Below are 17,225 nucleotides of genomic sequence, written 5' to 3'. Positions count from 1 at the left end.
AACATCAGAAAAATGGCACCAAAATATGAGATGCTGAGAGATAGCCTAAGGCAGCAACAACAACAGGTCTGGAAGGAAGAACAGGAACATGAACCGCCATGGCAAGACATGCCGCTGCATGGGCTGTACCATCGACTGATAATGGAGGTGGCTGACATGGAGAAATCCTACCAAAGACTGGAGAAAGCTGGACTCCGAGACAGCACAGATGCACTAATCATAGTAGCACAAGAGCAAGTACTAAGTACCAGATCCATAGATGCAGGAATCTACCACACAACACAAGACCCAAGGTGCAGACTATGCAAAGAGACCTCAGAAACCATCTAACGCATAGTGGCAGGATGCAAAATGCAAGCAGGAACAGCGTATATGGAATGCCACAACCCAGTAGCTGGAATTGTATACAGGAACTTCTGCACAGCATATGGGCTAAGTGCCCCTAAGTCCAGGTGGGAGATCCCAGAAAAAGTGGTGGAGAATGAAAGGGCTAAAATACTGCGGGACTTCAAGATCCAGATGGATAAGCAGGTGTTGGCTAACCAACCAGACATTGTGATATTATACAAGGATCAGAAGACAGCAGTGATAATAGATGTGGCAGTGCCAAGTGACAGCAACATCAGAAAGAAGGAATATGAGAAGCTGGAGAAATACCAGGGCCTCAAAGGAGAACAGGAGAAGATGTGGAAGGTGAAGGCAACAGTGATTCCAGTGGTGATAGGAGCACTTGGAGCAGTGAGCCCGAAGTTGGAAGAATGGCTACAACAGATCCCAGGAGCAACATCTGAGGTCTCTGTCTAGTAAAGCGCAATGCTAGGAACAACTAAGATCCTGCGCAACAACCCTCAAACTCCAAGGCCTCTGGTAGAGGACCCGAGAATGAGAAAGGACAAAAAAGGCCACCCCCATTGGGGGTGAGAAGGAAGTTTTTTTTTTTTTATAGATTTCAGTGACAGTATGTGTATGTATATGTGTGTGTGTATATATATATATATATATATATATATATATATATATATATATATATATATATATATATATATATATATATATATATATATACACACGCACATATTACATAGAAAAAGAAAGGCCTGTAATTCTGGAGCCATGGTAGTGTAAAATCACTACAGGAGGCGACAGGATAGAGGACATGGATTACATACAGTAAATACAAATAGAATAGGTAGATATATAGATGTCGGTGACAAATACAATTAGTACAGTGTGTGCAACTTACTGTACATGTATTTGATAAATAAACAATATTTCTTCTGAAAAAAATGGCATGGGCTCTGCGAGATCCCCGCTAGCACCGTGAGGAAGTCGCACGGTGCAGAGGCGAGGTCACGGGAGAATTTCACTGCGGTGAATTTCAACTTGCCTCTGCACTGTGTGACTTTCACATGGTGCTAGCGGGGATCTCACTGAGGTCACCGCAGTTCAGCCCGGCTGGGAATGCAGCCTCAGTGACGTCACCGCTAGTCACTGACGCTGCGTTCCCAGCAGCTCATCCACCAGTGGTTCTCGGCCTGGACGGTCACATCTTGGCACCATCCAGGTTGGAAACTATTTCTTCCTCAGACATGGATTACGGTGTGGAAAAGAACCACAAACAGGTATGGTATATTGTTGTTTTTTTATTTTAGTTTTAGTACAGGAGATCGAGGGCTTTGGTGATTTAGGCGAGGTCGTAAGTATGGTTTAATTGAGATTATTAAAGGAGTCCGTGTCATTTTTTCAATTTACTTTATTCTTGCTGTGTCTTTATTTACCATATAACTATAGGATTAGTAATGAATAGGTGTCTTACTCTCCATTACTAAGCCGTGGGCTTGATGTTAGCTGACAATACAAAGGTGACATCAACTACACAAATTTGAACCCCACTTGCCTTCACTACAGGGCAAGTGGGAAAAGCTGGGCTAAGCACCAGAATTAGTGCATCTAATAGATGTGCCTTTTCTGGGCAGCTGTTGTCTGCTATTGTTAGGCTTGGGGGTCAATATCCATGGCCCCTTAGCAGCCTGAGAATACCAGCCCCCAGCTGTCAGCTTTAGAAAGGCTGGTGGTCACAAAATGGGTGGACCCCATGCCATTTTTTAAAATTCTTTAAATAATTTAACCCCTTTCTGCCAGCTGACGGAATAGTACGTCAGCTGGCAGATCCCCTGCTTTAAGGTGGGCTCCGGTGGCGAGCCCACCTTAAAGCCGCGACATGTCAGCTGTTTTGTACAGCTGACATGTGGGCGCAATGAGCGCGAGCGGAATCGCGATCCGCCCGCGCCCATTAACTAGTTAAATGCCGCCGTCAAGCGCTGACAGCGGCATTTAACTAGCGCTCCCGGCTGCGCGGCTGGAAATGCTCGCACTGCTGACCCCCGTCACATGATCGGGGGTCAGCAGTGCATCGCCATAACAACCAGAGGTCTCCTTGAGACCTCTATGGTTGTTGATGGCCGATTGCTTTGAGTGCCACCCAGTGGTCGGCGTTCAAAGCACACCTGCATTTCTGCTACATAGAGGTGATCTGTATGTCACCTCTATGTAGCAGAGGCGATCGAGTTGTGCATGCTTCTAGCCTCCTATGGAGACTATTGAAGCATGCCAAAATAAAATAAAAAAAGTGGTTAAAAATATAAAAAAAAAATATATAAAAGTTCAAATCACCCCCCTTTCGCCCCAATCAAAATAAAACTATTAAAAAAAAATTAAACCTACACATATTTGGTATCGCCGCGTTCAGAATAGCCCGATCTATCAATAAAAACAAAGGATTAACCTGACCGCTAAATGGCGTAGCGAGAAAAAAAATCAAAACGCCAAAATTACGTTTTTTTGGTCGCCGTGACATTGCATTAAAATGCAATAACGGGCGATCAAAAGAATGTATCTACACCAAAATGGTATCAGTAAAAACGCCAGCTTGGCACACAAAAAATAAGCCCTCACCCGACTCCAGATCATGAAAATTGGAGATGCTACGGGTATCGGAAAATCGCGCAATTTTTCTTTTTTTTTTTAGCAAACTTTGGAATTTTTTTTCACCACTTAGATAAAAAATAACCTAGACATGTTAGGTGTCTAAGAACTCGTAATGACCTGGAGAATCATAATGGCAGGTCACTTTTAGCATTTGGTGAACCTAGCAAAAAAGCCAAACAAAAAACAAGTGTGAGATTGCACTTTTTTTGCAATTTCATCACACTTGGAATTTTTTTCCCGTTTTCTGTTACACGGCATGGTAAAACCAATGGTATCGTTCAAAAGTACATCTTGTCCCGCAAAAAATAAGCCCTCACATGGCCATATGGACGGAAAAATAAAAAAGTTATGGCTCTGGGAAGGAGGGGAGCGAAAAACGAAAATGAAAAAACGGAAAAAGCTCCGGGGGTGAAGGGGTTAAAAAAGAATGGGGACCCCTTTATTCTTGATAACCAACCTTGCTGAAGCTGACGGCTGAGGGTTGCAGCCCCCCAGCTGTGAGTTTTGCCTGGCTGATTATCAAAAATAAGGGGGAACCCATACCTTTTTTTATTATTTATTTACAGCACAAGAGCAGCTTATGAATACCCTCCATCATCTGCTCCTGCTCTCACGGGTATGTTCACACTGGGCGTTTTTGATTTGTTTTTATATGCTAATTTTCATCTGCCTTTTCCATTACCAGCAAAGTCTATGAGATTTCAGAAATCTCATACACACATTGTTTTTTTTGTCATCAGGATTTTGTGCTTTGCTGCACTTTTGACATAGAGCATGTCACTTCTTTCAGAGTTTTTGCAGCATTTTTCACCCATTGACTTGAATGGATGGTAAAAAAACGCTGCAAATACGCAGGTTGACCTTTTTTTGTAGCGTATTTGCTGCAGAAAAGTCAAGGACAGCCGGATGTGACCTCACACTCAGCTCTGCTACCTCTAGATGGCAGGCTGCATGATGCATCCATACAGCCTGTCACTGAGCAGAGTGGACCCGAACCCCATTCACTTGAATGGGGGGCTCGACAATACAGTGTTTGACACGCTGTCATATGCATGTCAGCACGGCAAACACCGCTTCTTATCGGCGGTCAAACCATCCCCGCTGGTCAGACTGCTGCAGTTCCCCCACTGTCAAAAGACAGCGGGAGCGCTCAGCTGTGATCAGAGGTATACAGGTTACCTCCGGTCACTGGTGTCAGCGGATGGAACAACTGCTCCTATCATCCGACACCTGCTGCCGCTAATAACAGTGAGAGCAGGAGCGGATGATAGGAGTATTCATCAGCTGCTTCTGTGCGGTAAATACATACGGTAATTAAAAAAAAAACTGCGTGGGTTCCCCCTATTTTTGATAACAAGCCAGGCAAAACTCACAGCTGGGGGCTGCAACCCTCAACTGTCAGCTTCAGGAAGGCTGGTTATCAAGAATAAAGGGGTCCCCACACTGTATTTTTTAATAATTCTCCCGGTGAACTCACCTCTGTACCGTATGACTTTCTTACGGTGCTAGCGTGTTTCTCACCGAGGTCACCTCAGTTCAGCCTGGCTGGGAACAGAGCATCAGTGACGTCACCGCTAGACACTGAGGCTGCGCTCGCAGCAGCTCATTCACCAGTGGTTCTCAGCCTGTACGGTCACATCTTGGCACCATCCAGGTTGGAAACTATTTCTCCCCCAGACATGGATCACAGCGTGGGACAGAATGATGGAAAGGTGAGGGATATTGTTGTTTTATTATTGTTTTTGGTTTATTACAGGAGTTTGCGGACTTCGGTTGAATTACGTGAGGTCGTAAGTATGGTTTAATTGAGATTATTAAAGGAGTCTGTGTTATTCTTTCAATTAAAGGACTTTTTTCTGGGTGTCTATGTTTTCTTACAATGTGACTATGGTGTCAGTAATGGGGGCGTCTTATTGATGCCTCACCATTACTAACCTCGGGGCTTGATATCATCGGACAATAAAAAGGTGACACCAAGCCCCCCAACCTTTACCCCACTTGCCACCGCTGAAGGGCAAGTGGGAAGAGAGAGGCTAAGTGCCAGAATTGGTGCATCTTAGAGATGTGCCTTTTCCGGGGTGATGTTTTTAGCCTGGGGGAGCCAGTATCCATGGCCCCTTCCTAGTCTATTAATATCAACCTGGAGCTGTCTGCATAGCCTTTGCTGGTTATTAAATATAGGGGGACCCTATATAACGACCCTATAACGAGAATTAGCGTTATGGAAGATGAGTCTATGAGAAACGTATTCAGCTGCCGACTCCGAGGAGGAAACTGCTTGTTGTCTGTGGCCTAAATATATAGGATTTATTAGTAGATGTAAAGAAGGAAACTAAATAATGTAAAATAATAAATCTCCTCATATGTTTCCCTTATTATCTCCAGTAATTGTATTATTACACAAGATTCTTATGATGTTACATCGGCTCATCTTCTCATTCAGGTCTCTACAATATCGGATCCTCTCAGTGAAGATCTTCTACAAAAGAAAGTTTTCCTGATTTACCCATCAAAGATGGATATGGACAGAGACAAGATGGTGGAGAGGATATTACACCTCACCCTAGAGATCCTCTTCCGGCTTACTGGAGAGGTGAGAGATTCTGATGACGTCACATTACATCATTCTTATCTATGGGAATAACAGATGGACAGAACAGGAGAGGTGAGGACTCTGGAAATGTCTGTAGTGAGATTTATTAATGTGTCTCTTCATTACCAGGATTACACAGTGGTGAAGAAGACCTCTAGTGATCGCTGTCAGGACCCTGTGTCTGAGGGATGTGGAAGACCCCTGAGCCCAATCACGGGGCCTGCACCTCACCCCCTGATCCATGAGGACATCAATGAAAAGAAGATCCTAGAACTCATCTACAAGATGATTGAGCTGCTGACTGGAGAGGTGACATTGCTGGGAATGCTGGGACATTATACAGTAACACTATGAAGGGATCGGGGGGATGACGGTATCATTGTATGTGTCAGGTTCTTGTAAGGTGTCAGGATGTCGCTGTCTATTTCTCCATGGAGGAGTGGGAGTATCTATACAAGAACGTCATAATGGAGGTACCCCAGCCCCTCACATCTCCAGGTAATAGGACAGGGCTAAATACACTGCTCTAAAAAAATATAGGGAACACTTAAACAACAGAAAATAACTTCAGGTAAATCAAACTTTTGTGAAATCAAATTGTCCACTTAGGAAGCAACACTGTTTGACAATCAATTGCACATGCTGTTGTGCAAATGGAATAGACAGCAGATGGAAATTATTGGCAATTGGCAAGACACCCCCTATAAAGGAGTGGTTCTGCAGGTGGGGACCACAGACCACATCTCCGTACCAATGCTTTCTGGTTGATGTTTTGGTCACTTTTGAATGTTGGTTGTGCTTTCACACTCGTGGTAGCATGAGAGGGACTCTACAATCCACACAAGTGTCTCAGGTAGTGCAGCTCATCCAGGATGGCACATCAATGCGAATTGTGGCAAGAAGGTTTGCTTTGTCAGCGTAGTGCCAGAGGCTGGAGGCGCTACCAGAAGACGTGGAGGGGGCCGTAGGAGGGCAACAACCCAGCAGCAGGACCGCTACCTCAGCCTTTGTGCAACGAGGAACAAGAGGCGCACTGCCAGAGCCCTGCAAAATTACCTCCAGGAGGCCACAAATGTGCATGTATCTACACAAACGGTTAGAAACCGACTCCATGAGGATGGTCTGTGTGCCCGACGTCCACAGATGGAGGTTGTGCTCACAGCCCAACACCGTGCAGGATGCTTGGCATTTGCCACAGAACACCAGGATTGGCAAATTCGCCACTGGCGCCCTGTGCTCTTCACAGATGAAAGCAGGTTCACACTGAGCACATGTGACAGGCGTGACAGAGTCTGGAGGCACCGTGTAGAGTGATCTGCTACCTGCAACATCCTTCAGCATGACCGGTTTGGCAGTGGGTCAGTAATGGTGTGGGGTGGCATTTCTTTGGAGGGCCACACAGCCCTCCATGTTCTCGCCAGAGGTAGCCTGACTGCCATTAGTGTTGTGAATTCTGCTCTTGGGCTCCCTCCGGTTGTTGTTGTTGGTAGTGCAGTTGTCTCTGGGTTGTAAGCCAGGGCAGGTGTTTCTGCTGATTGCACCTATACTAGGTATTTAGGTGTGCAGGATCCATTAGTCCTTGCCAGTTGTCCATTGTTCTTGGAGGGATTGCATCTCTGTCTGGCTCCTCTTGGCCTGCTGTCAATTCAGCTAAGATAAGTGTCTGTTTTTTTTGTCTCTGTAACACACATGCAGTGTGCTCTACAATTCAGTGCAATTCATTGTGTTTTTGTCCAGCTTAGACTTCGTTTGGATTTTTCAGTCATGCTGGATTCTCAGGAGATGCAGATATACATTCTATGTCTTTAGTTAGATGTAGAATATTTGTATTATCTGCTGTGGATATTTTTAGGGTTTTAATACTGACCGCTTAGAATTCTGTCCTATCCTTTCCTATTTAGCTAGAAGTGCCTCTTTTGCTAAACTCTGTATTCTGCCTGCGTGTGTCTTTCCTCTTATACTCAGTCAATATTTGTGGGGGGCTGCCTATCCTTTGGGGTTCTGCTCTGAGGCAAGATAGAATTCCATTTCCATCTATAGGGGTATTTAGTCCTCCGGCTGTGTCGAGGTGTCTAGGACGTGTTAGGTACACCCCACGGCTACTTCTAGTTGCGGTGTCAGTTCAGGGTTTGCGGTCAGTACAGGTACCACTTACTCCAGAGAAATTCTCTCATGCGGCTCCAAGGTCACCGGATCATAACACATTAGGTACCGAGATGAGATCCTCAGACCCCTTGTGCGACCATATGCTGGTGCAGTTGGCCCTGGGTTCCTCCTAATACAGGACAATGCCAGACCTCATGTGGCTGGAGTGTGTCAGCAGTTCCTGCAAGATGAAGGTATTGAAACTATGGACTGGCCAGCCGGTTCCTTAGACCTGAATTCGATTGAATACATCTGGGACATCATGTCTCGCACCAACGTCACGTTGCACCACAGACTGTCCAGGAGTTGGCGGATGCTTTAGTCCAGGTCTGGGAGGAGATCCCTCAGGAGACCATCCACCGCCTCATTAGGAGCATGCCCAGGCATTGTAGGGAGGTCATACAGGCACGTGGAGGCCACACACTACTAAGCAAAATTTCCTTGTTTTGAGGCATTTCCACTGAATTTGGATCAGCCTGTAATTTGATTTTCCACTTTGATTTTGAGTATCATTCCAAATCCAAGCCTCCATTGGTTTATAAATTGAATTACATTCATGATTTTTGTGTGATTTTGTTGTCATCACATTCAACTTTGTACAAAACAAAGTATTCAATGAGAATATATCATTCATTCAGATCTAGGATGTGTTATTTGAGTGTTCCCTTTATTTTTTTGAGCAGTGTACATACAGCCTATAATTATCTGTATGTAAAGAATGAATGCAGTCCCTGTATGTGTTTCCTCCAGATCTATCTAGTAAGACAACACCTGAGAGATGTCCCCGTCCTCTTTTTCCACAAGACTGCAAGCAAGAAGATCCCAATGCTCCTCAGGATCATCAGGTAGATGGAGAGAAGGTGTCAGGAGATGTCTCCTGTGTGCCCCCATATATTAGTACTGGCCCCTATGTGCCCCCATATATTAATAATGTCCCCTGTGTGCCCCCATATATTACTACTGGCCCATGTGTGACCCCATATATTACTACTGGCCCCTGTGTGCCCCCATATATTAGTAATGATCCCTATGTGCCCCCATATATTAGTAATTTTCCCTATGTGCCCCCCATATATTAGTACTGTCCCCTATGTGCCCCCATATATTAGTACTGTCCCCTATGTGCCCCCATATATTCCTAATGTCCCCTATGTGCCCCAATATATTTGTATATTAGTAATGTCCCCTGTGTGCATATATTAGTAATGTCACCTGTGTGCCCCATATATTAGTAATGTCACCTGTGTGCCCCCATATATTAGTACTCTCCCCTATGTGTGCCCATATATTAGTAATGTCCCATATGTGCCCCTATGTGTTAGTACTGTCCCCTATGTGCCCCATATATTGGTAATGTCCACTATGTGCCCCCATATATTAGTAATGTCCCTTGTGTGCCCCCATATATTAGTACTGTCCCCTATGTGTCCCCATATATTAGTAATGTCACTTGTGTGCCCCATATATTATATATGATTTTTATGATGTTACATTGGCTTATCTTCTCATTCAGGTCTCTACAATATCGGATTCTCTCAGTGAAGATTTTCTACAAAAGAACATTTTCCTGATTTACCAATCAAAGATGGATATGGACAGAGACAAGATGGTGGAGAGGATATTACACCTCACCCTAGAGATCCTCTTCCGGCTTACTGGAGAGGTGAGAGATTCTGATGACGTCACATTACATCATTCTTATCTATGGGAATAACAAATGGACAGAACTGGAGAGGACTCTGGAAATGTCTGTAGTGAGATTTATTAATGTGTCTCTCCATTACCAGGATTACACAGTGGTGAAGAAGACCTCTAGTGATCGCTGTCAGGACCCTGTGTCTGAGGGATGTGGAAGACCACTGAGCCCAATCACGGGGCCTCCACCTCATTCCCTGATCCATGAGGACATCAATGACCAGAAGATCCTAGAACTCATATACAAGATAACTGAGCTGCTGACTGGAGAGGTGACACTGCTGGGAATGCTGGGACATTATACAGTAACACTATGAAGGGATCGGGGGGATGACGGTATCATTGTATGTGTCAGGTTCCTATAAGGTGTCAGGATGTCGCTGTCTATTTCTCCATGGAGGAGTGGGAGTATTTAGAAGGACACAGAGATCTGTACAAGAACATCATAATGGAGGTTCCCCAGCCCCTCACATCTCCAGGTAATAGACAGGACTAAATACACACGGCCTATAATTATCTGTATGTAAAGAATGAATTCAGTCCCTGTATGTGTTTCCTCCAGATCTATCCAGTAAGAAGACAACACCAGAGAGATGTCCCCGTCCTCTTCTTCCACAGGACTGCAAGCAAGAAGATCCCAATGCTCCTCAGGATGATCAGGTAGATGGAGAGAAGGTGTCAGGAGTAGGGTTGAGCGAAACGGGTCGGCAATTTTCAGAAGTTGTCGACTTTTGGCAAAGTCGGGTTTCATGAAACCCGACCCGACCCCTGTGTGGGGTCGGCCATGAAGTCGGCGATCTTCTGAATCTGGAATCGGAATTCCGATACCGATTCCCGATATGTTTAAGATATCGGGCATTGGTATCGGAATTCAGATTTAAGTGTAAAATAAAGAATTAAAATAAAAAATATCGCTATACTTACCCTCTGACGGGCCCTGGTACTAACCGGGAACCTTCCTTCCTTAGAATCAGCCTTCCAGGACCTTGCGGTGACGTCGCGGCTTGTGATTGGTCGCGCGGCCGCCCATGTGACCGCTCGCGCGACCAATCACAAGCCGCGACGTCACCGTGACGTCACCGAAGGTCCTGGAAGGGCTGATTCTTAGGAAGGAAGGCTGCCGGAACGAAGCCGAGGGTGAGTATATTCCTATTAGGTATATACTCACCCTCGGACACGCCCTGCTTCTTTCCGGCAGCCTTCCTTCCTAAGAATCAGCCCTTCCAGGACCTTCGGTGACGTCGCGGCTTGTGATTGGTCGCGCGAGCGGTCACATGGGCGGCCGCGCGACCAATCACAAGCCGCGGCGTCACCGCAAGGTCCTGGAAGGCTGATTCTAAGGAAGGAAGGTTCCCGGTTAGTACCAGGGCCCGTCAGAGGGTAAGTATAGCAATATTTTTTATTTTAATTCTTTATTTTACACTTAAATATGGATCCCAGGGCCTGAAGGAGAGTTTCCGCTCCTTCAGACCCTGGGAACCATTGGAAACCCAATGCACTGCATTGGGTTTCGAGTTTCGGCCGACCCCGACCCCGACTTTTTATAGGATCGGCCGATTTCACTCGACCCGACTTTTGAAAAAGTCAGGTTTCGTGAAACCCGACCCGATCCTATAAAAGTAAAGGTCGCTCAACCCTAGTCAGGAGATCTCCCCTATGATGTGTAGATGCCGGTGAAGGTCTTGTGCTTAGTCTTATTTTATCCACCAGTATTATATGTTTTATACTTGTGTAATGAGAACGGTGGAGATGGCAGGATTAGAGCTGATCATAGATGGGACTTCTCCATCTGTTGGTGACTTTTACAATATTTGTTTCAGGGTGAAGATCTGTCCCATATTAATGCTACAGAGACATATGTGAGGGGTGATGAGTGGTGTAAAGAGGAGATTCCTACATATGGCTACCCAGGTGAGTAGTAACCACTAAATGCAGAGAAGTCACAGATTCTTCTCAGTCACCGGCTGTGGCTGCTTTATCGGTGGTGTAGTCCGGCCGAATTACCATGATCACCATTTTTCCTCTAGACCGCAACATTCTCCTCCACCCAAAACTGTTCTAATGACTTTAGGCATTGAAAGCCCCTTTCTATAGAACTTACAACCTGGTAGATCCACCTACCCCCTGGGTTTAGGAGACGCTGTTACCTGCCCAGATCTGTGAACTATAAAGCCAAGTGACAGCGTATGTAGAATGTGCTGACAAGATAGAAAATCACGTGATTTTTTTGCACGGGTGCTCCAAGCGGCCAATTCCTGATTGTAGGTTGGCTGCATTAGTATTATTTGCACCTGTGTATTTGCTATCTCTACTTGGGCCTGGTGCACCCTGGTTAGTGCAATTGTTGGAGGCCTTGAACAGGTAAGCATCTCTGCCTGTGTTCTGGTGTTTTTTTTTGTTTAGAAAATCACGTGAAGAAAAATATGATGGACCTGTAAGAGAAAGCGGAGGGTAATGATGCTGTTGGCTTCCTAGAACCCTGAGATCTTATCGGATGAATCTCCCTTCTCTCCCTTCTGTGCTGCTGTATGTGATCATATGGTCCCTACAAGACCAGGTCCAGTCTTTCTGGCCAAACTTCACTTTTATGATCGACAACATTAACCCCTTACTGACCTCGGACGGGATAGTACGTCCGAGGTCAGCTCCCCTGCTTTGATGCAGGGCTCCGCGGTGAGCCCGCATCAAAGCCGGGACATGTCAGCTGTTTTGAACAGCTGACATGTGCCCACAATAGAATCGCGATCTGCCCGTGCCTATTAACTAGTTAAATGCCGCTGTCAAACGCAGACAGCGGCATTTAACTACCGCATCCAGCCGGGCGGCCGGAAATGACGTCATCGCTGACCCCCGTCACATGATCGGAGGTCGGTGATGCTTTAGAATGGTAACCATAGAGGTCCTTGAGACCTCTATGGTTACTGATCGCCGGTAGCTGTGAACGCCACCCTGTGGTCGGCGCTCACAGCACACCTGATTTTCTACTACATAGCAGCGAACAGCCATGGAGGCTATTGAAGCATGGCAAAAGTTTAAAAAAAAAGTTTAAAAAAATGTGAAAAAAATAAAAAAAATATAAAAGTTTAAATCACCCCCTTTCGCCCCAATCAAAATACATCAATTAAAAAAAATCAATCCTACACATATTTGGTATCGCCGCGTTCAGAATCGCCCGATCTATCAATAAAAAAAAGCATTAACCTGATCGCTAAATGGCGTAACAAGAAAAAATTTCGAAACGCCAGAATTACGTTTTTTTGGTCGCCGCGACATTGCATTAAAATGCAATAACAGGCGATCAAAAGAACGTATCTGCACCAAAATGCTATCATTAAAAATGCCAGCTCGGCACACAAAAAATAAGCCCTCACCTGACCCCAGATCATGAAAAATGGAGACGCTACATGTATCGGAAAATGGCGCATTTTTTTTTTTTTGCAAAGTTTGGAATTTTTTTTCACCACTTAGGTGAAAAATAACCTAGTCATGTTGGGTATCTATGAACTCGTACTGACCTGGAGAATCATAATGGCAGGTCAGTTTTAGCATTTAGTGAACCTAGCAAAAAAATCAAACAAAAAACAAGTGTGGGACTGCACTTTTTTTGCAATTTCACCGCACTTGAAATTTTTTTCCCATTTTCTAGTACACGACATGGTAAAACCAATGATGTCGTTCAAAAGTACAACTCGTCCCGCAAAAAATAAGCCCTCACATGGCCAAATTGACAGAAAAATAAAAAAATTATGGCTTTGGGAAGGAGGGGAGTGAAAAACGAACACGGGAAAACGGAAAATCCCAAGGTCATGAAGGGGTTAAATGTTCAGTGAGGCCAAGTGTGAATTTCTGGACAATAACAGAGTTTCCCTTTATCCTGACTTTTCACTTTGTATTAAAACCGACTAACTGCAAGGAGGATTGTGATAATCTACATAAACCCATCACACCGGTGCCATGATATATCTCTGAGCTGTGCGTGGCTGATGGCTGTAATATACATTTATTCCCGCCTGCAGGAGATGTGTTGGCTCCAGCCCTGGTTTCATGGATTCACTCCACCTCATAAATTACATTGGTTTTGATCCTAAGAAATTCAGATTACTGCACAATCTCTCCTGAAATGGGGAGCAATATTATTTTCTCTAATCTTCTGGTCAGGATTCATAGTAGCTCCAATGGTCCACCATAAATGAATGCAACTCTGGTTTACTGTTGTGTAATCTGTATTTGTAGTTTTCAGTTAATGAGATCCTTGGGCTCTGTGGGCGGGGCTGTGGGCTGGGCTTTGTGGTGCTCTGGGGTGGGGCTTTATGTGGTGCTGTGGGCGGGGCTTTATGTGGTGCTCTGGGGTGGGGCTTTATGTGGTGCTGTGGGCTGGGCATTATGTGCTGCTCTGATTATATATTCATCTGTATTGGCTTATGACAGGTCGCTGATCCCTCACTGACCTGCCCCCCATTTTACATAATGCCTATAATATTGTGGCTATCGGGAGGCTTAGAGAAAAAAATTACATCCAGCAAAATGACACCAGCGGCGCCTATCCAGTAGAATCTATCTCTCATAGATACTACTGGACAGGCGCCGCCATCAACGGTGACGTTTTGCTGGATGTAATTTTTTTTTCTAAGCCTCACAATAGCCACAATTTTATAGGCATTATCAACAATAATAATATCAACACTATTATATGCATTATGTAAAAATGGGGGGCAGGTCAGTGAGGGACCAGCAACATATCATAAGCCAATACAGATGAATATGTAATCAGTGCACCACATAAAGCCCCGCCCCAGAGCACGAGAATTTTATTAACTGAAATCTACAAATACAGATTAAACAACAACCACAAGACAGATTTCATCACCAGGTATCAGTGTAATCAGTATAACGGCACCGACCTGACAGTGTCTGTAGGTTACTGAGCACAATCCTGCTGACAGGTTCCCTATAAGACATCTCCGCTCTGCACTATTATTCACAGTTCTCTATAAATGTGTAATATTTCTTCTTGAAACTCATCTGACAGAAAATCTTGGACCTTATGATAGTTTAGATTGTGAAGTCCCCGAGCCCCGTGCTCTAATTACCCCAGAGAGGTTTCACCACTAGCTCCTCATTTATTACTGATGGAGACTGTTCAGTTTGAGCATTTCAGTAGATGTTCTTGTCTACAGTCAGTTTTTGATTACAGTAGTGTCCAAAATACTCTGATTTAACCTCTTCCCGCAGTCAGTTTTGTGTTCTTATTCAGGCCCCATTTTTACAATCTGACGTGGTCACTTTATGTGGGGATAACTTTGGAATTATTCACAAAGGATAATAGAAAACAAATGGATCTTACAAATTATTTTCCAGCTTCTCACAATACCCTACATACGATTGTACACTACTCTCTGGGCACATGGCTGTGTTCAGAAGGGAAGGAGCGCCATTTAGCTGTTTGAATGCAGATATAGCTGGAATAGTTTGCAGACACAATGTATTGGGAGCACTGTTCATGGTCAACTGGCAGCTCAAAAGATCTCCACCGCGAACATGCTTGGCACTATCTTCTCTGCTTTCCATATCCCAAGGATTGCCTTGCTCATCGCCCTTTAACACCATTACATGGATCTGGACTTACACTGGGACCCCTAGGCTTGGACCATGGTGTTACCTGCTATTCTGTGGTATTAGATAGTAAGAAGAATAGTCAGGTAGCTGGGTCAGAACCGGAAGGACTGAATACAGAATCAGAAGACACAAGAGTAGTCAGTAAACGGGCCACGGTCACAACAGGAAACAAATACACAAGCCACAAGCTGAGCACAGAGGACTGAACCACAGGAGAACAACGCTGTTTCTGGCAGATTCCGGCCATGTGCTTTGATCTTTAGTAGGGTGTGGTACTTTCCAATTGGCTGAAGTAGGGAGCAGATTACTCCAGCTGGACAGCAGGAACAGATCCCAGATCAGATTGGACACACCATATGCAGAAGCCCTAATATGATGAAATGACAGAAAACCAGAATAGTCGAAATCCCAATAAAGTGATTCCATTTTATAAATTATTTACTGAGGGTTATCATCTATACATATGTGGTCAAAATTGTTGGTACACCTCTTTTAATGACAGAAAAACCCACAATGGTCACAGAAATAGCTTGAATCTGACAAAAGTAATAATAAATATAAGATCTATGAAAATGAACAAATGAAAGTCAAACATTGCTTTTCTACCATGCTTCTACAGAATTTTTCAAAAAATAAAACTCATGAAATAGGACAATCTGGACAGAAATGATGGTACCCCTGAAAATAATGTGACAAAAGGGACATGTTAACTCATGGTGTGACCACTAACTAGCATCACAGGGGTCTACAATCTTGGAATCAGTGAGTGGCCTGTATATAGGGCTACAGATAATCACTGTCCAAAAAGAGTTATTTCATAAAAATGACAAAGTTTATTAAAAACATGATATTACACGAACATCACAAAAAAATCATGATAAAAACAGCTTATCAATGACAAGGCACATAGAGAGCTTCTGTGTGAAGGACCCAAAAACAGTGGCACTTAGAAAAAGCAGGCTGGGCAAGCAAACAGAGGCCATAAATCTCCACCTCAATAAACTTTAAAGCAATAGCAAAAAAGTGCATAGTGCAAATAAGGTGCAAACATTATACCAATTATCCAAAAAAGTAGAGGGCTTAATATGGCTTAATGTGGGAGGGTATACATCACTCTAAATAAACTCATTAGCCAAATATCACTACCCTAGGGATAAAAGTGACACTCAAAGTCCTGCTTACCCATGTCGCCTGTCAGCGCGTGTCCAAGGCAGCTCCGACGCGCGTTTTGCGTGGGCATCTTCAGGAGGCTGCCTCCTGAATGTGCATCGGAGCTGCCTTGGACACACGCTGACAGGCGACATGGGTAAGCAGGACTTTGAGGGTCACTTTTATCCCTAGGGTAGTCATATTTGGCTAATGAGTTTATTTAGAGTGATGTATACTCTCCCACATTAAGCCATATTAAGCCCTCTACTTTTTAAGATAATTGGTATAATGTTTGCACCTTATTTGCACTATGCACTTTTTTGCTATTGCACTGAAGTTTATTGAGGTGGAGATTTATGACCTCTGTTTGCCCAGCCTGCTTTTTCTCAGTGCCACTGTTTTTGTGTCCTTCACACAGAAGCTCTCTATGTGCCTTGTCATTGATAAGGTGTTTTTATCATGAGTTTTTTGTGATTTTCTTGTAATATCATGTTTTCAATAAACTGTTATTTTTATTAAATAATTCTTTTTCGACATTTACTCTGTGTGTCTGTGCAGGAATTATCTAGTTTGGAGTGTCCTTGATCATATTGATCTAGTCCCTTGAAAAGGTATGTAATTGGACCTGTTTAATTAGTATGTATCAGTGGTTTTTGTTCTCAGATACTCACTGTGCTGTTTGGTGACATGGATCAGGGGAAGCGAAGGAAAGAGTTGTCTCAGGAGATTAGAAAGTAAATTATAGACAAACCTGTTAAAAGTAAAAGTTATAAGACCATCTCCAAGCAGCTTGATGTCCTGTGACTACAGTTGCACATATTATTCAGAAATGTAACATCCATGAGACTGTAGCCAACCTCCCTGGACGTGGCCACAGGAGGAAAATTGATGACAAATCACAGAGACGGATAATGCGAATGGTAACAAAAGAGCCCAGAAAAACTTCAACAAAGATTAAACGTGAACTTCAAGCTCAAGGAACATCAGTGTTAGATCGCACCATCCATCGTTGTATGAGCCAAAGTGGACTTCACAGGAG

At 44.1% G+C, this 17,225-nt stretch overlaps 1 protein-coding gene across 1 annotated transcript in view; it reads left to right on the top strand.

Moving 5' to 3' along the window:
* Positions 1-17,225, top strand: part of LOC143766817 (uncharacterized) — a 29,635-nt gene that overhangs the window by 6,383 nt on the left and 6,027 nt on the right. Inside the window, exons 2-10 of the mRNA XM_077254790.1 lie at positions 5,432-5,581; positions 5,711-5,890; positions 5,974-6,079; positions 8,477-8,571; positions 9,240-9,389; positions 9,514-9,693; positions 9,777-9,900; positions 9,984-10,081; positions 11,242-11,332. Coding sequence (XP_077110905.1) covers positions 5,504-5,581; positions 5,711-5,890; positions 5,974-6,079; positions 8,477-8,571; positions 9,240-9,389; positions 9,514-9,693; positions 9,777-9,900; positions 9,984-10,081; positions 11,242-11,332 — 1,102 coding nt within the window. The 5' untranslated portion in view covers positions 5,432-5,503. The remainder of the gene's footprint in view (positions 1-5,431; positions 5,582-5,710; positions 5,891-5,973; positions 6,080-8,476; positions 8,572-9,239; positions 9,390-9,513; positions 9,694-9,776; positions 9,901-9,983; positions 10,082-11,241; positions 11,333-17,225) is intronic.

The sequence above is a fragment of the Ranitomeya variabilis genome, chromosome 4 (assembly GCF_051348905.1).
Source record: "Ranitomeya variabilis isolate aRanVar5 chromosome 4, aRanVar5.hap1, whole genome shotgun sequence".
Classification (NCBI taxonomy): Eukaryota; Metazoa; Chordata; class Amphibia; order Anura; family Dendrobatidae; genus Ranitomeya; species Ranitomeya variabilis.
The sequence above is the reverse complement of the archived record's forward strand: the minus strand, read 5'-3'. Positions and strand labels throughout refer to the sequence as shown.